This window comes from Cervus elaphus, chromosome 7 (assembly GCF_910594005.1).
Source record: "Cervus elaphus chromosome 7, mCerEla1.1, whole genome shotgun sequence".
NCBI classification, from domain to species: Eukaryota; Metazoa; Chordata; class Mammalia; order Artiodactyla; family Cervidae; genus Cervus; species Cervus elaphus.
In genome coordinates, this window is record NC_057821.1 from 11,813,318 (window position 1) to 11,840,753 (window position 27,436).

The 27,436-nt window shown below is 45.9% G+C and overlaps 1 protein-coding gene and 1 long non-coding RNA gene across 5 annotated transcripts; one reads left to right on the forward strand and one right to left on the reverse strand.

Annotated features, from left to right (window-relative positions):
* Positions 1 to 1,204: 1,204 nt before the first annotated feature.
* On the forward strand, positions 1,205 to 4,047 carry LOC122697731. Its single transcript, XR_006342158.1, has 3 exons — positions 1,205 to 1,606; positions 1,836 to 1,889; positions 3,494 to 4,047. It is a non-coding gene; the product is annotated as an uncharacterized LOC122697731 (long non-coding RNA).
* Positions 4,048 to 13,390: 9,343 nt separating this feature from the next.
* LOC122697004 (40S ribosomal protein S4, X isoform-like) lies at positions 13,391 to 26,199 on the reverse strand. 4 transcript variants are annotated; one of them, XM_043907312.1, is made up of 3 exons: positions 25,962 to 26,199; positions 17,778 to 17,838; positions 13,391 to 14,283 (listed from the first exon to the last, which is right to left on the reverse strand). In XM_043907312.1, the coding sequence occupies exon 3, from the start codon at positions 14,279 to 14,281 to the stop codon at positions 13,490 to 13,492; it is 792 nt and encodes a 263-aa protein (XP_043763247.1). In that variant the 5' UTR covers positions 14,282 to 14,283; positions 17,778 to 17,838; positions 25,962 to 26,199; the 3' UTR covers positions 13,391 to 13,489. The 4 variants fall into 4 exon arrangements, with proteins under 4 accessions (XP_043763247.1, XP_043763246.1, XP_043763248.1 ...); XM_043907311.1 differs by having other exon boundaries at positions 13,391 to 14,288; XM_043907313.1 differs by lacking the exon at positions 17,778 to 17,838.
* Between the last annotated feature and the right edge of the window lie 1,237 nt (positions 26,200 to 27,436).

A 27,436-nucleotide genomic window follows, 5' to 3' on the forward strand; every position in this document is an offset into this window, starting at 1 on the left:
TCGACCCTGTTCGAGTCAGCAGGATGAAGCTGGTGAACAAAACAAAAACCCCTCCTCTGTGGATATTGTGCATAGCCAAGATAATAATAGCTCACATTCATTGAGTGCTTGCTACATACCTTGCACTTGTTTAAGTGCTTTATATTTATTTACTCATTTAATCCTCAAAACATCCACATAGGTAGGTATGGTTATTATCTCTAGTCTGCAGATGAGGAAATGTTGGCACCAAGAGTGGAGGCAGATTCAGACTCAGAGCCCCTGCTCTGACAGTGACATTCCTCTACTCCACCCCCCTCAGTGAGAAATGGGGGGAGGTCAGGGTGCCAGGTAACATGGGCTGGTCTGGATGGTGGTGAATGCTGGGCAGGGAAAGTGGGTATCCAAGTGCCTTTGGAGGATTACTCTGGGGGCGGTGAAAGTGAGAGTTGCTCAGTCATGTCCAACTCTTTGCAACCCCATGGACTATACAGTCCATAGAATTCTCTAGACCAGAATACTGGAGTGGGTAGCCTTTTCCTTCTCCAGGGGATCTTCCCCACCCAGGGATCGAACCCAGGTCTCCCACATTGCAGGTGGAGTTTTTACCAGCCGAGCCACAGGGGAAGCTGTGGGCGTGTGTGTGGAGTCAAATGGGGAGAAGCACATGGCTGCAAGGACTTGGGGTTTGGGGGCGGGCAGTGAACCCCTCTAACCTCCTTACTGGCTGGAGGGAGAAGAGTGAAGACAGAAGAATCAGTAGATAGGGCTCGGGACATTCCTTAGGTCATAGCTTATCTGGAATTAATGAACTTGGTAGAATTATTCTCTCCTCATCAAAGAGGACTGACTGCCTTTTTATTGTGGATTATTCTTTGTATTATCAGTAACTGCATTTCACAAAGCGTGAGGGGGCCTCTCTGGTGGGTCAAGTCCTGAGCCCAAAACACGGGGGCTTGAAAGGTCTCCCAGACTTGGCCAGAAGACGTGATGATTTGTGTCAGGTCCAGCCTTGGTCTTTCTCTCCAAACTCCATTACTCAAACCCAGCGTTCGGGTAAGTTGCAGACCCGCTCCTATTCTCCCTCACCCCCTGTCCCCCACCCCTGTGCCCACCCTGCAGGCCCCTTCATATTTCTTCATCAGAAATCCTAATGGCAGCCCCTCCTGGTGGCCAGTCGGCCGGTCTCCGTGCATGGCTGGAGCCTTGCTTTTGTGCTCGGTACCACTGCTTTTGCCTCCCTGCCTGCCAACCTCTGTCATGCCTGCTTCAGACTTGCAGAAGCACAAGCCAGATCCCTGTTTCAACCTTTTCCAGTTTCCATCCATGTTTCCTGAACGGATATAAAGTCTCACTTGGGTTTAGGTAAGAGCGGCCAACTTTATTTTGGCTGCCACCGCCCGGCTGCTGCTGCCGGCGCAGCCTCCTGGAGGCCCCCTCCCTGCACCTGCACGCACGCCCTCTGGGCTGCGCGGTTTTGCCAAGCCCCGCCCCTGCTGGGTTTGCCTGTCCCCCAGAATCCCAGAAGAGCTTGGATTCTCACGCATCCATGCCTCTGCTGCGTCCTTCAGCCCTGCCCCTCTCCCTCCCACCGTAACTCTGCTCTGACCCTCCACAGCTCATGCAGGTACCCCACTCTGGGGCAGAGGGGCGTCCAGGGGTCGGGTACGCCTGTGAGTCGGCCACGATGTGAAGAGCACATTTCAAGATTGCCCTTTAAGAAGGTCCTCAGCCAGTCAGAGCCCTTGAGGGCTGGGGATTCCCGCCTGGGAATTTTTCCAACACTCTGCCAGCTGTTTCTTCTCTTTCAGTAGTTTTATTATTTTTCTTTCTGTTCTGACTCCGTTCGCCTTCAGAGTGGCAGCTCAAGCAGAATGGCGGTGGAGGGTGGGGACCTGGCATTTGCTGAGGTAGGAGCTACGACCACGGTCGGCTACGCCAAGGGAGGGGATGGGATGAAGGGGGAAACGGGAGCGGCACACAGGAAGTGAGGCCAGCAGCAGAGTGGCCTCTAGCTTTTCTGGTGATCTTCACGTCACTCGGCTCTGGGCATAGGGCCTCGACTCCTCCTGGCTCCTGTCAAAGTAGCCTCCTGGCTACTTGGAGGGTGACACATTAACCCAGTAACACCGATTCACTTGTCAGATGTGCTGGCTGTTGCCTAAGAGACCAGAGACCAAGGAGAAGGGCACAGGGAAGGATCAGTTGTGAAGGAGGGCTTGGGAAGTGTTGGGCGCAGGGAGCCCACGTTTGGGGAGGTCCCGTGACACCTCTGAGCAGGAGGGAGGTGCCAGACACCCTAGGGATTTGGGTGGGAGGGATGAACTCCTACCTAGGAGAACTTTTCCACTACAAAATTAGGCTCCAGGAGGGTGGGTTGTGTGAGTAGAGTCCCTTGGTGAGATCACTTCCCTAGGGAGATGTTAGTATCACAGCATTTGCCTGTGTTTCTGGGCCTCCACACTGGGTCCCCCTGGAAAGCTTCTTGCTGGGGACAGCCACTGGCCTCCAGCTGCAGATAAGGATTAGTAAACTCAGGTGTGTATCACAGAAAAGCAAAATAAGTGGCTCAAACCTGAGAATATTTTTCCCTCACGTTCAAATGTGGAGACAGTCTTGAGCATTTTAAAAGCAAGACTTAAAAAAAAAAAAAAAAACTTAAATAAATAAAAGCAAGACTTAAAGGAATAGAGCCCTCCAGGTACCCCCTCACCTTCTGGACTCCGCTTCCTCAGGCAGCTCAGTCTGTGCACATCGTGATAAATGTGCCCTGCACGGACTTCCTTCCCTCCCCATCTCAGAGCCCCACGTGATTCCTGGGCTCGCCTCCCAAATTCTTATCTGGGGCTCTATATCTGAGGGTCCCCCAAGCAAGATGCTAGTATCAGTGAGCATTTATTGCATTTTAGGCAAAAAACCCCATTCTAGGAATGAAGCTGTGACTTGCCCTAGGGCACCCACATTAGAGCCAAGACTAAAAAAAAAAAAAAAATCAGATCATTTTGTGATATCATCTTGGGATGGAGTCCTAGACTTCCCCAAGTCAGAGAATGCACGTTTTTGGACTTTTGATCTGTTCTGCCAAATGGCCCCTGAGTCAAGTCAAGCCTCCCGCCCCTCCCTACTGGCAGTGTAGAAGCCCACAGGCTTCTCAAGTTCTCACTGCCAAGGGCTCTTAGCTATTTTCAACTCAGCCCCTGTGAGGCCATTCCTCCAAAATATGTATTTAAAAAAAAAAAAATTCAGAAAGCATTAATACCAACTAGCCTGTTAGCCTTATACTAGCAGATGTACAATATGTGTCTGTTGAGTTGAACTGCAGAGATGGCACCAAGTGGGCACGCGCCTACCCGGGGCAGAACAGTCTTGCTGGGAGTGCAGCTTTTGCCCGTCTTTGCTCCCTGGAGCCAGGTGGGCAGAGGTACAGGCACCTGAGGGCCACAGTGTGGCCAGGCCTGGGGAGGGAACCTTTACACAACTTTGCTCTCTTCCACCACATTCCTTTTCTTTGCAGAAATGCTGCTGAGTGGGGTGTGGCTGCACCCTCAGCCCCCTATCTCTTCCCGAGACGTCTGAATATACTGAGGGTGGCAGGAATGTAGCCGGGACTCACTGGAATTCGTCTCTCACCAGCCTGTGAACTACTGTTTCAGATGTCCTCCGTGAGCAGGGAACCCTACCTGTGGCTCCCGGATGTAGGCTGTTCTGGTCTGACCACTTTGTAATAAAGCTCTCCTACAGGGCTTTATAGTATCCAAGACACTGACATCAAGGAACTCCTTTGATCCTTCTGCAACTTGTAAAGTGGGATGAGCCAGAGTATCATTATCTGCATTTTACAGATGGGGAAACTTGAGGCTCTGATTAAAATGAGGGTTCAGTGTCACATTGCTGCAAGTCAAGATTTCTGTCGCCTTATTGGGAATTCCCTGGTGGCCCAATGGTTAGAACTCAGCACTTTGACTGCTGTGGGCCCAGGTTCAATCCTTGGTCGGGGAAGAAAGATGCTGCAAGCTGTGTGACATGGCTCCACCCACCCATCCTCCAAAAAAAAAAATAAATAAATAAAAAGAATTCTGTAGCTTTGCCTACTAATTATCATACTGGATCGGAAAACTGGGGTGAGGCTTGGCAGTCTGTGGTTTAACATGCCCTCCAGGTAATTCTGATGCATTCTCAAATTTGAGAATTGCTGTCCTAATACATTCTTTCAGCTCGGTGGATTTTAATCCTGACTGCACGGTGGAATCACTTGAGAGCTGTAATGCTCAGTGCTGGGCCAGACCAGAATCTCTGACCAGCACTGAGGTGGGGCTCAGGCGTCAGTATTTTTAGAAACTTCCCATGTGTATTTCACTGCCTTTGACATGCACCAGGAAAGGAAGCCCTGGAAGGCTCCACAGTTTACCGGAAGGTTCTAAAGTAGAACAGGGCAGCCTATTCTAGAGAATCCAAGAGGGCATGAAGGAAGACTTGGAGTCTAGGAATGAGAGCCTCTGGGGACTCAACCCCTTTTTCTTGAGATGTATCCATGCAGACCCAAGAAGCCTGCAGCCCTGGTGGGGCCCTGAGCACCCTGTTTGTCTTGGCGTTATCCCAGGCAGTCAGCTGTCTGTGGAGCTGCAGCTGTTTTGTTTGTGTGGTTTAACTGTTGGCCCAGTTTTTCCAGGGCTGATTAGACATCCCTGTGAGCAGTATATCCCTCTCTCGTCCATAGGATTCCTGGAAAGGGGTTGAAGCAGCTATCTCCCCTTAGAATTCAGGCAAAGCAGGAGTTTGTGGTGCTGGCTCCTGCTGTATTACTCTGGGCCTCAGTTTCAAGGATCTGAAAAGCGTATCAGTCAGGGTCGTCAGGAGCCAGAAACCACACCAGTCATTTCAACAGAGAGAATCTAATATAAAACATGATTAAAGTACCTAAAGAATTGAAAAAGGCAAAGAGAGAATGTCGAAGTATCAGTGAGTCACAACCACAGGAAGCAGTGGGGGGCTGGAGAAACAAAGGGAAAAGCTTGCAGCTGTTAAAACTCAGAAGCTGGGAGGATGGCGGGCCTTGCAACCGAAACCCAGACCTTTGGTGAGGGGGTGTCAGCTGGGGGACCTGGTGTCCCTGAGGGCAAACCTGGAGGCTGGGTCTGTGAGTACTGGTGGAAAAAAGCAAATTGGAATTAGCTGTTACTCTTGGAATGAACTGCTACTAACAGGGGGAAAAAGCACTGCTAGGTAGGGAAATATTGAGGCAGCTAGGTTTCTGATTGTCTAACTTCTCTCTACCCTTGAAGGCCCTCCAATTCTTATCTCAGGCTCACTCTCTCCCATCTCTTCAGTTTTCTTTTTTTAGGACATTGCTGGTTCAATCAATGTCTTTACTGAACACCTATTATGCCCCAGGCCCTAGGGTTTGGGTGACATATAGTAACAGCACCCACATTCACTGGGGCATTTACCTGCCTGACCCTGCTGTAAGCATCTCACATGTGTTAACTCACTTACCATTACCCTCACTTTACAGATGCGGAAACCGAGGTACAGAGACATTTAGTAACTTGCCTAAGGTTATTATTTAGCTAGTAAGTGGCAGACTGTGAGTATGAACCCAGTCACAGTGGCTCTTCACCAAATCACCTCAGTACCTCTAGTCCTAGAGAGACGGACATATAAACAGTTGATTTCAGGACAACATAGGGAATGCTATGTGGTGAGGGCCTCACAGGTAACTCATTTCATCCCCTCATTCAGCAAATCTTTAGATGGAAGTGCAATGATGAGCAAGAACAGACTTTCTACCTACTCTTGGGAAACTTCAAGTGGAGACATAGAGATTAACAACATTTTAACACCCAAAGAAGTTAGGTCCAATACACAGGATCCCTTGGCTTTGAAAACTGTCATCACAGAGGTTTGTCATAAATGTGGGAAATGAGAAGAAAGCTGTTTCCTGGAGGAGGTGATGGTTGGGCTGGGGCAAATGAGTGAGTTAATCAAATGAAGAAGAGATTTCCAGGCAGAGGGAACGGTGTGTATAAAGGACGTGCTGAGCGTGAGCACTGGAAGTCCTGCCCTGATCTCTGGCCAGCTGACCTTGGCAGCCCTTCCAGGCATGTGGCCCACCTGTTTGGAGCACTGTGGCTAAGTCTTCCGTGACCAGGCTGGAGGCTGGCCACCCTCTGCTAGTGCAGATTCCAGCCTCCCTCAGCTCCAAGTGATAGGCTGGCCTCAGGGGCCTCCTAGGGGAGGTCTGACAAAGGCCCAAAAGTAGAAGCTGATGTAGTGGCTGATAGGGACAGTGTTGTCAGATAGGGAGCGGGGCAACCCCCAGTGATTCTTTGGAGAAATAGTGAAGGGCAGGTGGTGCTAGTGGTAAAGAACCTGCCTGACAATGCAGGAGAGGTAAGAGACGCGTTTGATCCCTGGGTGGAGAAGATCCCCTGGAGGGGGACCTGGCAACCCACTCCAGTATTCTTGCCTGGAGAATTTCATGGACAGAGGAGCCTGGACAGTCTATAGCGTTGCAAAGATGGACATAACTGAAGCAACTTAGCATACAAGCACTATATAAATGAACTTTGTAAAAAGAAGCCTCAGAGCAACTGGGGCACAAAAGGGCAGTGGTCACCAGAGCCTCAACTCAGGCCAGTTAACTCCTCCTCCTCGACTGGGTCAGAAGGCAGTGATTAAACCTATTTTACAGGACAGGAAAAGGGAAAGGCAAGGCTGGGAGGAAAGCTGCTCTTTGGGGTGACTGCTAGGCCTGATCCTTTCTGGAGGCAGCTGAGCCTCTGGAAAATGAGATTCTGAGGAGCTAGGTAGAGGTTTTGTGAGGATTCAGAGAACCTCTGGGATGAGTGGGGAAGACCCTGGCTTCCTAACAGATCAGGAAAGGGGGAGAGACAGAGAAGGCAGAAAGGGAACTGCCTCCTCCTAGGTTTCCCAGTGCCTCCTCTCTGCCCTGCTTACAGAAAACAAAGTGCTTTTGGCTGACTCTGGATGGGTTCCATTGAAGCAATTAGAGCAACCACCGTCAATGCTTCAAGGGGGGCACTCTCCTCCCCAGTCCAGCCACTGACACAGCAAGGCTGACGGCCCAGCTGGGGGCCCCCATGGTGAAATCTGTTGGGATCTGCATGTCTGAGGTCCCCAAGCCCCCACCCCTACCCCCAGAGCTTTAGGAAGCTCTGAAAATGCGCCCAAAGCCTTCCAGATTTCCATGGGCCCAGCCTAATCAAGCATTGAAGCCTGTGTCATCCTCATCACTGGAAACTTTTGATGAGGAGGGACATCACTGAATAGGCCCCTCTGATTCCCAAAGGGAAAGCAAGCCCCTCCCTTCCTGAACACCACCCCCACCCCCTACTCCACCCTATGCCTGCCTGAGACCTTTCAGCAGAACCACCCAACCAGAGGCACTGAACAAAGACAGAATTCTCTGAAGCTCCCTTTGGGAGAGGATGAGAGTGTGTGCACAAATCCCTGCTGCGCCCTGTTAGGTAGGGGGCCCTGCGGGATGCCACCGCCCACCTGCCATGCTGCCTAGGCCCTGGGGCTCCTGGGGGACAGGGGAACCATCTGATGGGATGACGTGGGCCAGGACCCAAGGCTGTGGGCAGAGACTCAGTGGCTGATGGAGGGGCAGCCACCATTGATTTATGGGGGTCCAGAGACTCTTTGCTTTAACACCCCTTGATGCCATCTTTCCCACCAACCTGCCATACTGTTTGGTGGCAGAGGGGGTTCTTTCTCTCTCCTCTCCTTAGTTCCCATCAGGTCTGGGGGTGTGCTGGAACCAGCTCAGACAGGCTTGCAAGAGCCAGTTACTAAATATTCAGGAGTTCCGTGAGCTGGTTGTTAAAAATCAAATGATATGATTCAGTGTTTCTCAACTGTTTGTTCATAGCCTCCTAAGGGCTTTTTTAGACATTTTCCCCTTAACCTCCTACCACTCTCCCTGTAAAATTTTTTTTTTTTTTTCCTGTAAAATTTTAATATCACAGATACATTGCATATCTGTTTATGCACTGGATGTATTTTTGTGCTTTATATATAAAGACAGGAAGACTGTTTTTCATCCCCTGCCAAGAACCAATTTTCACCCCTGTTGACAATACATGATATAAATTCATAATTATTTTAAAAAGTAAAATATGCTCAAAATTCATCTCTTCCTAGTTAGCTTACTACCATTTTTTTTTTTTTCCAGCTCTTGTGAGATTGTTGATATATCTGTTTTTCCCCTGGAGAGTTGGTTGTTTAATATTTACCAGCCAACACCGGGCAAATACTTTATTGGAATATAGTTGCTTTACAATATTGTGTGTTTCTGCTGTACGGCAAAGTGAATCAGCTATATGTATACACATATCTCCTCTTTTTTGGTTTTCCTTCCCGTTTAGGCCACCACAGAGCACTGACTTCCCTGTGTTACACAGTAGGTTCTCAATAGGTAATCTATTTTATATATAGTAGTGTGTATATGTCAATCCCAACATCCCAGTTCATCCCACCCCCCCTGCCTCCCACTTGGTATCTGTATGTTTGTTCTTTATGTCTCTATTTCTGCTTTGCAAATAAGTTCATCTGTATCATTTTTCTAGATTCCACATATAAGCAATATTATACAATTTTTTTTTTTCTGGCTTAGTTCACTCTGTATAACAGTTTCTAGGTCCGTTGAAGTCTCTGCAAATGGCACAGTTTTGCTCCTTTTATGGCTCAGTAATATTCTATTTTATATACACACCAAATCTTCTTTATCCATTCCTCTGTTGGTGGACATTTAGGTTGCTTCCATGTCCTGGCTGTTGTAAATAGTGCTGCAGTGAACACTGGGGTGGGTGTATCTTTTGGAATTATGGTTTTCTTCAGGTATATGCCCAGGAGTGGAATTGCTGGATCATATAGTAGTTCTATTTAGTTTTTTTAAAAAGGAATCTCAAAAAAATAAAATAAAAAGGAATCTCCATACTGTTCTCCATAGTGGCTGTATCAATTTACTTTTCCCCCAACAGTGCAAGAGGGTTCCCTTTTTTCCACATCCTCTCCAGCGTTTATTGTTTCTAGATTTTTTTGATGATGGCCATTCTGACTGGCATGAAGTGATATCTCATTGTAGTTTTGATTTGTATTTCTCTAATTTTTAGTGATGTTGAGTATATTTTCATGTGTTTGTTGACCATCTGCATGTCTTCCTTGGAGAAATGACTATTTAGGTTTTCCACACCTTTTTTTTTTTTTTGATTGGGTTGTTTGGGCAAATAAGAAAGAGAGGTTTGTCTAGCAAAATCCTCATTTGAAGATGCATGGAAGAACATGGAGAATTCCAGTGGAGGCAGGGAGAAGAGGAAAGAGGAGCCTGGAGAGGGAAAAGACCCTCTGATGCTGAGTCAGTGTTGGCTGAAGGATGTCTCTCCAATGAAAAGTCTAAAAAGGGGAAAAATTGTGTGTGTTGTCAGGGGCAGGAATGTGTGTATATGTAATACACATCCTCATGCTCTAGAAGTGTGTGTGATTAGCAATTTGCTTGCTTTTTCCTTTGATGTCGTGTATACCTTTACACACCACCACTGGAGGTCAGGGGCATAAAGCTGAGACCCCTTACCCACTGTTTCTTTTCTTCCGTGTTTCATATCTAAACACCTGAATCTCTATTCTGAATGGCATACTGGGCCCTACGCAGAGAACAGAGAAACTGCCAATGTTGTTTGGCCTTGAGTAGAGGGAGAAGAGAAGCCTTCCACGTGAAGACACACAAGGTGGAAGCATTGCATCACTCCCTCCTTTCCCGGTCCCATTTCCTCAGTGAAATGGGAAGTGTGGACTGAGTTCTCAGGAGGACCTTCCATTTCTCACTGTCCTTGTCTGGAACCATCTCCTCTTCCTCCCATCTGGACAAAGCTATGAGGTCCTGCCCAGGCACTGCCTCCTCCTTCTCTGCTGTCACTCATCTCCCGTCTGCCTGCAGGACAGCTTTTTAAAACTCCGCCCAGCGCCATCTTCTCCCACTGAAGTCTGAAGTCTAGACTATGTGAGAGCGTACAGCATGAACTCAAATGCTGTGCCATTGTCCGCTGGAGGACTCTAAGCCATTGCCAACCGCTCCCAGGACTAGCCTCCATGTCTTCAAAACAGGAATAAGGCCTCTAGTGCCCACTGTGGGGTGAAGATGCATGAGCTAATGTGCTGTGCACGTAGGTCCTTGTTATGGACTGAACAGCCCCTGCTCCAAATTCATATGCTGAAGCCCTATCCCCCAATACCTTAGAGTCCAATCTAACTGGTATCTTCATAGGAAGAGACTAGGGCACATAGATACCGGGGGGTGCATGTGCGGAGGCAGGACCATGTGAAGAGGTTGCAAGAAGACAGCCCTCTGCAAGCCAAGGAGAGAGGCCTCAGGAGAAAGCAAGTCTTCTGGCATCCTGATCTTAGACTTCCTGCCCTCAGGAGTGTGATGAAGTGAATTTCTTTGAGCTACCCCGTCTGTGATATTTTGTTACAGCACCCCTAAACAGATTAATATAGTCCTTAAGAGGCCCTGCTTCTTTCTGCCTTTAATTTGTGTCAGCTTTGCTTTACATGTGGCAAGTCTTGTTCCGCTGTTTACAAGCGACTGAAGGGAGGGATCCCGTGGGTGTATCTCTTCCTGTCCCCAGAGGACACAGTTCAATGCCAGGCACAAAGTGTACGAAGTCTGATCTCTTGCCTCACTGTCCACTTCCCGCTTGCAGACAAGGGTGGGGGGGATCCAGCTGCCATCCATCAGAGTGCTTCTCAAACTTCAAGTCAGAGTCAATTTAGTGAATCACATGAGCACTTTTCAAAAAAGGCCGACATGGAATAGCAAGAGAATTAGGAAATGCCAGACTGTACCACAGGCAGTAGGAGGAAGCATTATTTTATGAAACTTGCATTTGTTTTTACATATTTGTAAGTAGACAGAAAATAATTACCAACTATTCTAAGTGTTGTAAATTATATTTGTGCCTGGTTACTGCATCGTGGTGTAAAAATGCATTTCTTAATATGAATCACAATCCCCTAAATCTGAAAAAACACAGCCCTCAACCAGTATTGTTCAGTTTCTCTTTGAGTGAGTTTATGACTGAAAAGCCGATCAGCTGTTGAGGGGAGGCCTGAGGTAGGGTAGTGGCAAGGACCTGAGTATGAGTCGTCACTGTCTAGGCCAACAGTCATGGAGCCCTGGCCTTGGGTACTCTGCTGTGTCCTAGAGTAAGTGACATGACTTCACTGGGCCTGTTTCCCCATCTGTAAAGGAGGAGTCACAAAACCTCTCATGGGGTTCTATCAGGACTACCAGGCGGCAAGAAACCTGAAGGTACCCACTCACTGATATAAGAGACAGTTTTTATTTCATCATTTTATTTCATCATTTCATTCAGGTCTGTCTGCTCTAGTAGGTGAATTGTTTGCTTCCTCTTCCGCTGCAGGAGAAAGGAATGTGCTTGCCCCTCACCCCTCAGGAATCCCTGGCTGGAGTGGGCCAGAGTTGAAAGTGTATCCAGAAAAGCATTTTAGAGGCTAAATCCCAAAGTAGACTCCCCTGTGGATTTTATGAAGAGAAAATCAAGTGCTGGCATATTCTCAAAGCAGCTTCCCGAGAGCAGTCAAGGTCCCGAGAAGTCAGGAGGAGCAGCCTCCCATCCTTTGTCTAGGAATCAGAGGCCAGCCGCCACTCCGCTCTGGCTAGGCTCCCAGGAGCACTGCCTGCAGGCTGAGTCACTATTAGAAGCCGTCCGGGGCCCCTGGGAGAGCAGGGGTGGAACAGCTCTACCCGAGATGGTTTCCTGAACCTGGCGTTCCAGCATCCACCTCCCTTAGCCAGGCCACTTCTTTCGGCGACACACCTATCTTTCCTGGGCCAAGGACTTTCTGAAACCCATGCTGCAAACCTGTTTCCAAGCAGGGAGCTTAGACATGAGTGTATTATCTGGAATTCCTAGAGGGTCTGTAACACAGCAACTGGAACAGGTGTAGGTAGCTGACCCCTCCCCCTCCCCTGCTTCCCGCTCCTGCACTGGGCTCCCCTCTCCAGCCCCAGAGCCCTATGTGTCACCATCCTGACCACCATCCCCTGGTTCAGAACAGAGAGCACTGGATAGAAAGTCAGGACCTAGCGCTGCTTCTGAGTGACCTCACTTGTAAAATAGGTGGGCTGGTGGGGGATGGGCTGGCATTTGATTTTCTGTAGGAGTCAGATCCTTAAAATGTTCTCAAATTCTAGGAAATGAACTAGAGAAGCTAAAACTACACTGCTTTGCTCCCCAGGGAGAATCAGGAATCTGTGTTACTGGAGACGCAGGCAGAGCTTCCAAGCCATCAGACTAGTTTGTGGGGTTTGGAACCTGGTTGATGGGGAAGGGGTGGGCATCCTTTGTGCAGCCTGCACCAGCAGGGTGCAGAATTTGGATTGTCCAGGGTGTGCCAGGGTCTGGGACAGGGTAAGGAGAATGGTCACTGTCCCCCACAGGAGCTGCACTCTGCACCGGAGTGGGGAAATGGGGGGGCTTTTCCTCGGCAGTCTTCACTAGCCTCTCCCCCTTTGTCTTAACTCAAAGACCCTCTGCCTTATTTCGAAGATACCTACTGTCCAGTACTTATCAGAAGGACCCCCAAACCCCACCCACTCAGATCTGTCTCCAGATCCTTCCTGTCACCCTACTCTCCTTGCCCAACTGTTCTTTGAGTCAGGAAGCCAATGAATATTTAGCCTCTCTGGCCTAGAATTTCACTTGGTGAAATTCTCAAAGAGGCCCTCCAATGCTCTTCTCCTCTGTGAAGCCTGCCCTGACCAACACCCATGCTCCAGCACCTTTCCCCTTTCCTCCACACCAGACATTTGGGTATTTAATCGTTTATTCCCTCAATGTATATTGAATGCTGGCTGCCTACCATCTGCTCTGCTAGGAGCTAGGGTATAAGGAGAGCAAAACCACACCCAGCTCCTCCCCCTCAGAGGCTGAGGGCCCGGTGGGCTCTTCTTACACACCCCTTCCTCCGTGCTCCCTTCCCAGCCCCCACTCACTCTGAGATCAGCTCCCAAGGACAGCACCTGTGTCTTACACATATCTCTCTCAACACACAGCAACTGTCTGTCATCCAGTAGCCTTCAATATATTACAGATTATGTATGAGTGGCCAGAAAGGAAAACTGGTTTATACCTGAGGCTGGTCCTAACTTTGTTACAGGGACAACAGAAGATGGAGAAAGTAACTAAGGCTAGACACTGGGTTAAATCACATGCTGGTGCTGCTAACCTACAGAGTACAATTTGGCCCTATCAAAATTAATAAATGCATTCACTTTTTGACTCACCAGTTCCACTTCTAGGAACTTATTCCACATATGGAGGCTCACACATTTGAAATGACATACACACAATGTTAGTCACAGTAGTATTATTGGCAGCAGACTGGAAACAACTTTATTTTTTTATGTGCTATTACCTTTAACTAAGTACAAAGACTCTTCTAATCATGTTACATAGAGAGCATTTTATCCACTGCTCTGTTTGGCTGCCAGCCTCTTGTCTCTCTCCTCAGCAATGGTAAGGCGAATACCCTTTCCACGGGGAAGAGAGATCCATGGCTTGTTGCCTTTGCCAACAACGAAGATGTTGGAGAGCCGAGTGGCAAAGCTGTTGCCATTGGCATCTTTCACATGAACTACATCAAAGGAACCTGGGTGTCTCTCCCGGTTGGTGATCACGCCAATTCTTCCCAGGTTAGCACCACCAGTCACCATGCACAGGTTACCAGTGTCGAACTTGATGAAATCAGTAATCTTGCCGGTTTCCAGATCAATTTGAATGGTGTCATTCACCTTGATGAGGGGATCAGGATAACGGATGGTACGAGCATCGTGGGTCACCAGATGAGGGATTCCTTTTGTTCCCACAAAGATCTTTCTGACTTTGCACAACTTATACTTGGCCTCCTCAGGTGTAATACGATGAACAGCAAAGCGACCCTTGGTGTCATAGATCAAACGAAAATTCTCTCCAATCTTATCAATGCTGATGACATCCATAAAACCAGCAGGGTAGGTTACATCGGTGCGGACTTTGCCATCAATCTTAATGAAACGCTGCATGCAAATCTTCTTCACTTCATCTCCTGTTAGGGCATACTTAAGTCTGTTTCTCAGGAAAATGATTAGAGGGAGACATTCCCTCAGCTTGTGGGGACCGGTAGATGGACGAGGTGCAAACACGCCGGTCAGCTTATCCAGCATCCAGTGCTTTGGAGCTGCTACGCGCTTCAGGTGCTTCTTGGGACCCCGAGCCATAGCTGCACTGCGCACAAAGAGAGAGAAAATAACCTGAATATTCATTGACAGGGCCTAATTTCTACAAAATATTTTTTTTAAAACTGAGGTACAGTTGATATACAATATTATGTTAGTTTCAGGTGTACAATACAGTAGCTCACAATTTTAATTTCTATTTTATATTCTATTTTATATTCTATCTATAGCTATAAAATATTGTCTATAAAAAAATGTTGGCTATATTCTCTGTTTTTACTATACATACTTGTAGCTTATTTACATTATATACATATAGTTTGTACTCATACCCCTATCTTGCCTCTCCCCTCATGGGACCTAGTTTGATACATTATGCTATCCTACATAAAGCAGAATCCTATGTGGTATAAAAAAAAAAATGAGGAAGCTCTGTTTGAATAGGAAAAACTCTAAGATATATTGTTGAGTTTTAGAAGGTGAGTGTGCATAGTTCATTATTTTTTATATAAAAAATGGAAAGATGGGGAAAGAACATATTTAAGTACAATGTATTTTAGATATGCACAGAAGGGCGCTTCAGGAGGAGGGTCCACAAGGAACAGGTCACAGTGGGTGCTGCGGGAGGAAAAACGGCCAAATGAAAGATAAGTGGGAAAAAAACCTTTCCATAGTATCCTGATTTTTAAAATACTGTACTATATAAATGTGTTATGTATTAAAAATTAAGACAAAAATGAAGTCAATGATAAAGACTATGAGGCAACATGCAGAAATGAGATTAAGATAGGTGGGAAAAAAGAAAAAAACTGTATTCAGTAGGATCACAACTATGTAAAAAAACCCATGTTAGGGTTTCCCTGGTGATCTACTGGTTATGAATTCACCTGCCAGTGCAAGGGACATGGGTTCGATCCCTGGTCAAGAAGATCCCCACAAGCTTTGGAGCAGCTAGGCCCATGCGCCACAACTACTGAGCCCCCAAGCTGCAACTACTGAAAGCCCACACACCTAGAGCCTGTGCTCTACAATAAGAGAAGCCACCGCAATGAGGCCCGATTATTGCAGCGAAGAATAGCCCCTGTTTGTTGCAACTAGAGAAAGTCCATATACAGCAGCAAAGACCAAGTACAGCCAAAAACAAACAAGCAAAAACAAATAAATCTTTTTTAAAAACGCATGTTAAAATTTCCATACGTGGAAGGGACATTCTGGGTAATTTTTTATTTCCTTTTTTTGCTAATTTTTTCCATAAATTTCTGTAAACATACTTATTAGGAAAAAATTAGTAACAAAAACAACATATATACTAACAGAATGGAACATTCAGTACAGTTGCAATTATGAAGAAAAGGCATTGAAAAAGACTGGAAGAAGGGATTTCCCTGGTGATCCAGTGGTTAAGACTGCTTTGCCAATGCAGGCTGTGGGGAATGGATCCCTGGTTGGGGAACTAAGATCCCACATGCCATGTGGTGCAGCTGAAAAATTTTTTTTTTTTTAAGCGTCTCTTTCTGGGACTTCCCTGATGGCCCAGTGACTAAGATTCCTCACTCCCAGAGCAGGGGGCCTGGGTTCAATCCCTGGTCAGGGAACTTGATCCCACACACAGCAACTAAGAGTCCAAATACCGCAACCAAAGATACTGCAGGCTGCAATTAAGACCAAGTGCAGCCGAATAAATGAATAAATCTTAAAAAAAAGAAAGTAGGCACAGTGTTCACAGTGGTTGTCTCTGCATGTGAGATATTAGGTGATGTTTAAAATATTACAATATTTTGGATTACTTTCATGACGGATGGAAGGAAGGTAGAAAGGAAGGAAAGCTAGGGAAAGAGAATTCTTCAAAATAACAGTTGTGTTAGGGTAGTAAGGTTATGCATTATTTTTGTTGCTTTGTTCAGCTTTCCAAACATTTCATTATTTGGTTGTGTTGTTATATTAGCGGGAATAAAACTCTCACTGCAGCAGAGTAGGATTCTACTCCCTGAAGTCCTGGTCATTTGCACTGAAGAATGCTACTGGTGACACACTGCTGAGGAGAAAGGGTGAAACATCAGAGACCTGAAGTCCTTAAACTGACTTAGTTGGCAAACATTTATAAAGCCCTGACTGCTAGGTTTGCTGTTGTAGAGTAAAGCACTTTAAGCAAGTATGTATGCTTCATGCAGAGATGGAAAAAGAATCCTTAAGGAGGTCTGAGCAGAAAAGCCTCGTAAGATCAGGCCTTGTAGGCAGTGATCAACTTTGTCAATGGACAAAATTAGGCCTGTCCAAGCAGGGAGTGTAGGATTCACCCATCTAAACACCTCCATTCCAGGACTCAGTGCCCCACTCTTCCCTTGCTGGCTGCAGCCATGCATGGTCTCTCTTGTAGCTCTACCACCTTTATACCAAACCCTGGGGCTGATTATCAAAGCTATGGTTTTTCCAGTAGTCATGTATGGATGTCAGAGTTGGACTATAAAGAAAGCTGAGCACCAAAGAATCGATGCTTTTGAACTGTGGTGTTGGAGAAGACTCTTGAGAGTCCCTTGGACTGCAAGGAGATCCAACCAGTCCATCCTAAAGGAGATCAGTCCTGGGTGTTCATTGGAAGGACTGATGCTGAAGCTGAAACTCCAATACTTTGGCCACCTCATGATAAGAGTTGACTCATTGGAAAAGACCCTGATGCTGGGAGGGATTGAGGGCAGGAAAAGGGGATGACAGAGGATGAGATGGCTGGATGCCATCACCGACTCGATGGACATGAGTTTGAGTAAATTCTGGGAGTTGGTGATGGACAGGGAGGCCTGGCATGCTGCAGTCCATGGGGTCACAAAGAGTCCGACACGACTGAGCAACTGAACTGAACTGAAGGGTTGAACTCTCCCTAGTCCTCACCTATCTTGCCATGATGAGCATATGTCCACTCATGATCTTCTTGGAGGAAGGACACTGTTTAGTATTACAAAGCAAACAGCTCAAGAAAGGTTTTGTTCATCCAAACTCAGAGACCTGGGTTCTGATTCTGCTATTGACCACCTATGAGACCTTGGACAAGTAACTCCACCTTTACGAGCCTCTGTCTCATCTGTAAAATGGGGAAAATCTCAATGAATATTTGCCCTGACCACCTCCCAGAGTTTTGGTGAGGATCAGGTGATACGGTGTATATAAATAGCACTCTAGGACTTCCCTGTTGGTCTAGTGGTTAAGAATCTGCCTGCCAGTGCAGGTGACACAGGTTTGATCCCTGGTCTGGGAAGATCCCACTTGCCACAGGGCAACTAAGCCCATGCGCAACTACCGAGCCCACATGCCCTAGAGCCCATGCTCAGCAACAAGAAGCCATCGCAGTGAGAAGTCCCCATACTGCAATGAAGACCTAGTGCAGCCAAAAATAAATAATTAAAAAAAAAATCACTTTAAATGTATAAAGGATATCCAGCTGATTGATACACAAAATGTAGTATATCAAATACAATGGAATACTATTTAATCATTATGCTAAGTGAAAGAAGCCACAGGCCACATATCATATGATTCCACTTACATGAAATATCCAGAACAGGCAAATCCACAAAGACAGAAGGCAGATTAGTGGCTGCCGGTACCTGGGGGTTAGGAACAAACGGAAAGTGACTATGTAATAGGTACAGGGTTTCTTTTGAGGTGAGGAAACTCAGGAACTAGATAGTGGTGTTGGCTGCACAACATTGTTGAGTGTACTACACGCCGTTGAGTTGCATACTTTAAATGGTTAAAATGATTTTATTCTTACTACAATTCTTTACTACAATTTTTAAAACAGTATAAATGGTTCAAATCTGAGTTTATTATAATTATTTCTACAATTAATAATCAAAGGCATTAAATATTTAGAATTTCAGAATTCTTCATCTGTACTAGGGCAGAGTGACCAGAAAAAAGGAGGAAATCCCTCTCAGAAAGACGACAGAGCCCCAGGGACATGAACCCTTGGCCCAGGAGAAGTGTGACCATTGGAGAAAACCAGAATGCCAAGGCCAGGGAAGCACACTGACCTCTTCTCTTATAACCATCTGTGTGGACCCACCCTTTATTGGCTATGTGATTCCTCCAGGAACATTTAATTCCCAGCCTCTTGCTCCCAAACTCTTTCCCAGAAGACTAGAAGAGCATGTTCTGGTTCTTGCCCTGAACTTCTCAGACCTAAAGGGGCCTTAACCTGGTTTAGCTCCTGGGCGACCCCAGACCCATAAAAGCTGGGTTTCAAAGCTGAAGAAACTCTTGGATGAAGACTTCTTGATAACGATGGTATGATGTTTTGATGACAAAGTTCTGACATCATTGAGAGCAGCAATTCATTCACAGGACACTCAGATGTACAAAGACATTATTTTTCTTCCCCTCACTTAATTTGTCTCATGAGTCCATATCTCATAGAGAGGGAACTGAGAAGGAAGGGGACAACTTGTCAATTAGGCATCTTGGTCTGCCTCCATTTCAACTGCACCTAACAAATATTCAGTCACCTCATTAAAATGACCGTTTCTCTCTTCTCCTCCTCCCAGGTACCTTGGGGAAGGATCAGTTCTCAGTCTTGCAATCAACTGCTTCCCCAGTCCCTCTCCTTCTCACAACGAACCAGGGCTTCAGGGGTGGGCACATCCTCTCTGCCAAGGTTTCCTAAACTTCTTGGACAAGAGTTAACTGGGCACCGGCTTAAATAAACATCCCTTCAGAGGCTCCTACCCTTGGAGATTCCTATCCATCAAGTAATTTGGGATGTGACCCAGGAATCAGTCTTGTTCTCTCTCTCGAAATTACAGAAATACTGCTCTGTGCCATATACTAAGTTCTCTGCAGCCTGGATTATAGTAACCTCCTTAATGATCAAGTCCTCCAGGCTGACATAAAGGAGTGGGAGCTTAAAACATTCATAAAATAATTTCTTTCTCCCCATAACCTGTCTTTCAAGATCACTGCCTTACAAGGAGGCCCCCACCATCATCAAAAAAGGGAAACTTGTTAATTAAAGGAGAGCAATGACTTTTTTGTACAAAATTGTATCTGCTCCTCTTTTGACACTCCAGAAATCTATTGATTCTGGCCTGGGGAGTCTCAGGGGTCAACATGATTAATAGAGTTATGGTTTCAAAAATATATTTTAAAATCCTCATCACTAACAATAATATCTAACATTCATCAAGAACTTACTATGTACAAGGTGTTGTGCTGCATGCACTCATGGTTTATCTTCTTCAATCTTCAGAACAATCTCATACTGTAACTATCCCCAGTTTACAGATAAGGAAACTGGTGTATCGAGGTTAAACAACTTACTCAGGGTCACACTGCTAATAGTGGAAGAGACAGGATTTGAACTAATGTTTGGGTAATTCTGAGGGTTCTTTTTAATCACTAAGATACTCCTTTCCTACTTGAGTTTGAGGCCTCTTGGAAACTGGTCCAATCATCTTATTTTACATGTGTGGAGATTCAGGATGAGACAGGGAAAGTGACTTGCCCAAGGACACAGTGCTAGGCAGCAGCAAGGCTGGGAATGGACCTCAGACCTGGAACTCTTGATCCAGAGCCCCTCCCCTCAGGCTCCATGCCTCTGTGCGGGCATTGGACATGCAACACACATAGTTCAGTGATTGCCATTGTACAGTGTTGAACCACCTGAGGAGAGTGAGAGTCTTCAAGGAACTGAGATCAGCCTGACAGTTTCATAATTTCTCTATGTTCTTAAAACGAGAGGGGCCTATCCAAGAGTTCAATGCTATTGTGCCGTGCATTTTCTATTCACTGATTTCTGATGTTCACATCTATTGGTTATGTCTCCAAACCAGCTACAGTCTTTCTGTTCTTTAGATTTCCAGGAATCTGGTGATTTTTAGAAAAAGGTGTCATTGGTGGCCCCATCAGGGTAGCTTTGGACCCATAAAGGCTTGTTTCACCTTTGCAAGTTGTAAAGCCCTGAGGCAGGGAACTCCTTTGAGGTTGGGAGTAACTGGCGTGTAACTGGAGTAACTCTAGCAACTCTACTAGAGTAACTCTAGCCACAGGATCTTTGTCCAGGCACATTTCATAACCTGGAAGGGGAGCTCTGACTTCCAAGTGGAGGAAGAAAGGAGTTCACACTTAGTGAGTGGCTGCGATGAGGCCCAAGTTAAGTAATTCCCATCCTTGCCCTGCAAGGCGGTGCTATTATTCTCACTTTACAGATGAAGAAATCAAGGCTCAAAGACATTAATTTGCCTGAGGTCTCACAGCTTTTATATTAGTTGACCTAGAACTTGAACTGAGTCTGTTGTACTCTGGGGTCTCTGTGTAGGACACCATGGACCCATCTAGTGTGAAATGACACCTGCAGATGTTATCAGGGCCTGCTAGTCTCACCATCTGCTGCCAGACATTCTTCTTCTTCATCCTCCCTCATTCCTGATCCTCCTCTGGGCTGCCAGTTCCTGATTATGTACTACTCTCATCTGCCCATGCTTATACCCATCTCAGATTTCATTTTCTGGCCGGGTGTTAACAGCCTTAATGAGGAGCTGCTCTAGAGAGGTCAGTCACTACATGACTACCAACGCTTTCTGGGGGACTCCTTACCTCAAAACTGCAACTGTCTTCCCTGAGATGGACAACTGACCAAAGCTAGTTCAGGTGTAATTAATCCAGATGCTTGTCCTTTGTGGGACCTTACTTAGCAAAGAGGAGCTGTTTTAATCAGATTTTTTTTAAGAAATGGAAACTGGGCACTGAATCAGTAACAGCATTTGAATTATGAAGACTGAGATTAGAAAGGGGAGTATGAAGTGGGGAAAAGTTATGATGAACCACTTCTGAAATGAGAATATATAATGAGAAAAGAATATAGTATATGTGCAGAGAGTGGTAGAAGTTACAAACATATATCATATGTCTGTATATATAAAATCTATATTTGTTTATATATTATGTATACATATATTTTACATATGTAAAAACAGCTGCAGTTTCCATGCTGTATAGCAGTTTCTGTTCTTGCGTTCCTATAAGCCCCTGTGTCCCTTCATTAAATCCCCCTTTCCTGAAGTAAACTGAATGGATTCTTTTTTCCTTCCTTGAAACCAAAGAAGTTTTGTTTAGAGCAGGAACAAACTTAAAATAATTTACAAGGTTTGAACTTCCTCAAAATTGGCAAAGGACACCTCTGTGTTAAGAGCTCCCAAGTGGCTCCAACCAAGCCACATGGAACAACTTTTAAGCTGTGAGTAAAAGTAGCCACATAATTTTCCAGTTATATACTGCTGTGAATGATACCATCCCAAACTTAGAGCTTAAAACAATCACTCTTAAAAACAAAAAAAAACCACCAAAAAACAAAAAAACCCATCACTCTTTGGCTTATTAAATTCATAATTTGGATTATTTGCAGGATCAGCAGGGACAGCTTGTTTCTGCTCCACCTGGTCTCAACTAGGGTTTGAAGGCTAGGGCTGGACTCACCTGAAAGCTTACTTGCTCACTCACTCATTTATCCACAAGGTTGGAGATTAGTGCTGGCTGCTGAATGGAGCCTCAGCTGGGGTTCTATCAGACACCTACGTGGGGGCTTTCCCTGTCGTTTCTCCCCATCCTTGTAGCATAGTGATTAGGTTCCAAGAACAAGCACTCCGAGAGGTGGAAGCTATATCATCTTTTTTTTTTTAATATCATCTTTTTATAACCTTGGAAGTTACATAGCACCATGGGCACACTCAGATTCAAGAGGGGAAAGCCTACATGACGTCAACATTACATAGTGAGAAGAATGTGCTGGATGTACTGTACCATGGTGCTCATTTTCAGAAAATAAAATCTGTCAGATATAGCTAATGAACTATATATATTAGGAGGATGGAGAAAGCCTGTGACCCATATTCAGACAAATGCACATTAAATCAGCAACAGATTAAAAGCTTCAATAAAACTGCTGCTGCAGTGAGACAGGATTATAATAAGCAGAAAGAAGTATCAAATACAGCATGTGGAAACATTTAATATTGGTGCAAACAGCTTAGAAGACTTCAGTAACCCCTGGGAGTCTCACGACCTAAAAGCACACCAATGCTGAACTCACCAGTTAAGGGAGGGGGATGGGGTGATATACTTTGGAATGATTTATATCAGAAATCATTTAAATGTTTTGGTTTTTAAGTGGATAACTTCAGTAACAGATTTAACTTTCTTCTGGGATGTCAGATAAATATCACTACAGTATCCTATAATTATTTTATGCTTTATCTTTCAATAAGAGCAATCTACCTTATAATTCTCTTGGAGACACTCCATTATCTCCTAGGCTTTACTGCTGTGCAAGATAAGTCCGCTGTTACTCTACAGTTCCTTTTTAGGTCATCTGTTTTACTTCCCTGGTTGCATTTAGGATAGGATTTTTTGTCTTTGGTGTACTGTATTTGCTTTTACATTTATGTTTACCTGTGGAATTACAAAAATTCTGCTCAGTTAAATATTGTTCTCCAATCCGATGATACATGCTGCGTAATAAAGAATTTATCTGGCCTTTGTCCTAGGTTCTGGGGAGGGAGCTTCTGAACCCTTCCTGATTTTCCTGAGAGAGAGGGTGTCTCTGTTAACCATGGTGGGGCTCTCAGATCACACCTGAATTTATGTTAATGAGTTACTCAGGATGGGGGCTGGTTACATCAGAAAGACCAATAATGTGATTAAAGGATTGGGGATTTGAGTCACTTGATATTAGCCCAACTTCCTCCAGGAAGAGGAGGGTGGCTGGAGACTGAGTTCAGTCAATCATGCACCTATAATGAAATCCCAATAAAACTCTGGACACTCAAAAGTTTGGTTAAGTCTTCTGGCTGATGAATGTATCAGTGTCCTGTGAAGGTGACACATCCAGATTCCTCAGGGAGGGGGCCTGGAAGGGAAGGGAGGGGGTTTAGGACTCTCCCAGAGCTCCTCCTATATGTCTCTTTATTTGTGGCTGATTTTGACTTGTATCCTTTGTAACAAAACTAATCATAAAGCCTAGCACTTTCCCAAATCATCTTAGCAAATTAAGAAACCTGAAAAGGTCATGGGAACCCCTGAATTTGTAGGTCAGAAGCAAGCAGGGCCTGGGAACCCTTGAACCTGCAGCTGGTATAGGTGGAACAGGGCAGTCTTCTTAGGGACTGTACCCTTAACCTATGGAGGCTGCACTAACTCTGGGTTACTGACAGAACTGCACCATAGTATTATACACAGATTTCTTCACTCTGGAGAAATTTCAGTGTTAGACACACATGCTCAGTAAGTACTACACAGGATTATTGAAAAACCTATGATGATTCCCTATTACGTTTTGTTTCAAGAGGAGCAAACTGTGGTCCCTCTTTCTGACATCAAAGACATGCCACTAACTACAGGAGAAAAAAATGTCATACCTTTGATATCAAAATAAAACAGAGGTAGTGTGGTAGATGGCATTATTATTCCTTTAGTGTCAATTATTGGTGCTCTGTCCACATTTCCTCAAATTTATTTTCAGGTTCTGTTCCCTCTCCTGACTTCTGTATGACTTTGTTTCTAAGAGCCATGCACCCGTGACTCTTTCCGAAGGACTGGTCCAGGGCTACTGGAACTGCTTCATCCATATTCAGAAAGCAAAAAGTGCTCTTAGAGCAGTCCTTAACCGATGACTCACAGCTGTGGAAATATGAAAGTCCAGCTCTCTTGCCTTGAGTTGGGATAAACTCTGAGGTATAATTTATACCCAGAACCCCCTTTGGAGAAGGCTCAGCCCAGGACTTGGCCTGAAATTATACCCTTACTTAGCTTTGCCTCCTTCCCTGTCCTGCTCCTCCACTCCTTTTCTGGATTCTCCTAGGAACACTTCCTTAATAGAGCACTCTAATCCTTGACTCAGGGTCTGCTTCTGGGAACCTAACCTAAAACAGTTCCCAGTTATTCACTACCCAGAAGGCTGCCATGTGATTTGCAGTGCTTAGGGAGAGGGGGATTCTATTTCTTAGCCCTCCTGAGTCAAGCTTGGCCACGTGACATGCTCTGACCAATACAATGTGACGAGAAGTATGCCACATATTACTTGAATCTTAAGAATCACTGCATGGTGCTAGAGTTGTTTTTTTCTCTCTGGGGCCAAGATAGGAGCTGCTCCTTCAGCCTGGGTTCTAGAGTAAGATGTGTGAAGCAGAATCACATCTGACAAATAGGCAACATGTAAAAATGTGAGCAAGTATAAACCATCTTTATTGTAAAACACTGAAATTTGGGGGTTATTACTGCAGCATAACCTAACGTATATAATACAGACAGTGTAGTTAAAAGCATATTTTCTTCTCTTTTTTTTAAAAGGCATGTTTTCTTGAGTTAACATAGCTTGAGGTCAAAGCCAAACTCTGCCACTTACTATCTATAACCTCAGCCAAGTTACTCAGCCTAAGACTCAGTTTCTCCATCTGTAAAACAGGGATAGCAATGATGTCTATGTCATAAGGTTGCTGTGGTGATCAAATGAGTTAACACATATAACGTACTTCAAATAGTGCTGATAAATGCTTAACACTAACTAAAGTAAACTATTATGAACTGTGACAGCACATCCCCAAGTTTTCAATGTTTTCTCCCACAACCACTCAACTTGTTGGTTGCTTTCCTCAGTCTCAGTTTCTGTTTGGGGATCTATGTGGTTCTGAACTGATTTCACCTGGCCTAAGATATATCAAACCAATAGCATTCTGCTAAACTGGATCCCAGGAGGGCAAGGAGGGAAGCCAGTTTCCATGGTGTAAATATTCCCTCCATGGCCAATTTCAAGCTACCAATGGTTTAACAACTCTCTTGCAAAATCCTTCAATATTTAACAATCACCTGGAGAGCCAGCTCCGGCACACCATATGTCACTCCTCTAGCCATAATAGGTAAGTATAAGTTCCTCCAATCTGTGAAAATCACAGGGTTTCTGAAACTCAAGTCAAACGTAAATAATTCCCCTGCATTTTACAAAATATGAAAGAGCTTTCCAAGAATTTCTTGGTTGTCCAGTGGTTAGGATACCCTGCTTCCACTGCAGGCAGTGTGGGTTTGATCCCTGGTCTGGGAACTAAGATCATGCACGACACACCCCTCCCCCCAGCCGCCCCAAAAAGAAAAAAAAAGCTTTCCAAAATACATTAGGTTGAACATATGAAATTGCCAACATTTAACTAGCTTTGATCTACATAAAAGGTAATTTCATATGATTCAGTCTAATAGATCAAATACACAGGAAAATATGGCAGAAGAAAGAGGAGTAAGGAATGAAGGATTGGAGGAGGGAGAGGAAGACGCCACCGGAAGCACGTCTGAAGAATGACCACGTGGAGCTTAAAAACTGATGTTAACTCTTCACTCCACAACGGGTATTAAATATAACTTTGGACAATTATCTTCTTCATTATTTAATTGCACACCCTCTGGGAAGTATCATATTATACCATACAAGCTTATCTAATATCTCCATTCTTCCAACTTCCGTATTCATTGCACTAACCCATGATTCCCTCCCTTTCCAGCAAGTGCGAGAAATTCAGAAAGGTCTGAGGAGAGATTTCTGGTATCTTTCGACAGGTTTTGGGGGAAACTCATGCTATTCGGGGAGTTTCATTATCCCGTGGCCCTTTTTCTCGTCATAAAGTCTCTCGCGGCAAGTTGGGGAGTCAGGGGCCTGAGCCAGGATGGCTCCTTGGAGCCTGAGGTAACTCACCTGTGCGGTGGGGATTAGAAGGTCCCTCAGAGGCTGGCCGTGACGATTAAAGGAGAAAACAGACGTGCGGGACACGGCGCTCGGCAGGAGCCGGCGAGTTGGACAATACAAACTCCACGCGGCTTTCAAGGCCCAGCCCCCAGCAGGCGAGGAAAGAGACTGCTCCGCCACCGGCGCGCGCAACCGCCTCGCTCAACCGCCTCGGCCGCTTCCCCGTGGCCTGCGCGGTGGGCGTGGCCCCGCTTCCCAGAATGCCGCGCAGGCGGGTCCGGAAGTGCGGGCCCGGAAGTGTGAGTCCGACCCGGGCGAGGTCTGGCAATTCAACCCCATCCTCCTCCTCACTGCGGAGGTGGCCGCGGGGTGCCCTTGGCTTCCTGCCACCGCCTAACGCCCACCGCACACGAGCAACATCTACAGTGGACACTGCATAGCCGCCACCGATACACCTCCTCACACAACACCCTCGGGTTTCTGCCCACACAGGAATCACACCGCCATACGTGGAAGAGAACGCGGCTTCTCGGAGCATGAGCAGGGCACCATGCAATGCATCTACATAGGAACGACACGTCTGACCCCTACACCGGGTGCAGACCCGCCAGCGTACACCCAGCCTTCACTCTGCTTGCCGAAGACTTGTGTGCACCCTGTGGCACTCTAAGCGCAGCACACACAACACACACACACAGTGCACACCTCCACATGTGAAGACTGCAAACACCGTGTTTTGAGTCGTTCTCAACCCCGCGTGGAGTTCAGTTTCACACACACACAGCACAACCCAAATGACATGCATACAAGGCACACTACACCAGACACAAAATATATACTTAAACCCTGGCTGAAAAGAACACGCGTTCGTCACACACGTGCTTATATTACCCACACCAAGTTAAATATACTATAGAAGCCCTGCGCATAATTCACACATCTTACAGACACGCACACATCACATAATCACACACTCAGCAACATATACTCAACACACAAAGCCCCAAGGTACCAACAGATCCACGCTACATGTTTGTGCACAAACGTGGATAATCACACGTATCCACGCCTCAGCAGGCTGGACAGGTATACACTTCACACCAGACCCACCCAACCCCCGGTACACCTGTGGTGCCCAGTCAAATCTCCCTGTGCTTGGGACTGGTCTGATTTTAGCACAGAAAGTCCTAAGTCCCAGGAAATGCCTCGAGTGGGGGGAGGGGGGAGGGGAGGGAGGGGAGCGGGGAATCCGTGATGGTAGTCACCCCACACACTGTTCAAATGAAGCAGGCTTGGACCTTCAATTAGTACCAGTGATAAAATCAGGCTGCTTCGGGGTCAGAGATAAGGGGCCGCAGTGGCGCAGATCTAAAGAGGCTCGGGAGTGGCTCCTGTTTGCAGCCACTACTGCCCCTGGTCTACAAAAGGAATGCAGCTAAGGAGGAAATGCCCTAAAAACAAAGTTGTTATCAACACCTTCCAAA

Excerpts from the sequence above, each read along its gene's own strand:
- LOC122697004 (XM_043907313.1), bottom strand. The coding sequence starts at position 14,281 with ATGGCTCGGGGTCCCAAGAAGCACCTGAAGCGCGTAGCAGCTCCAAAG.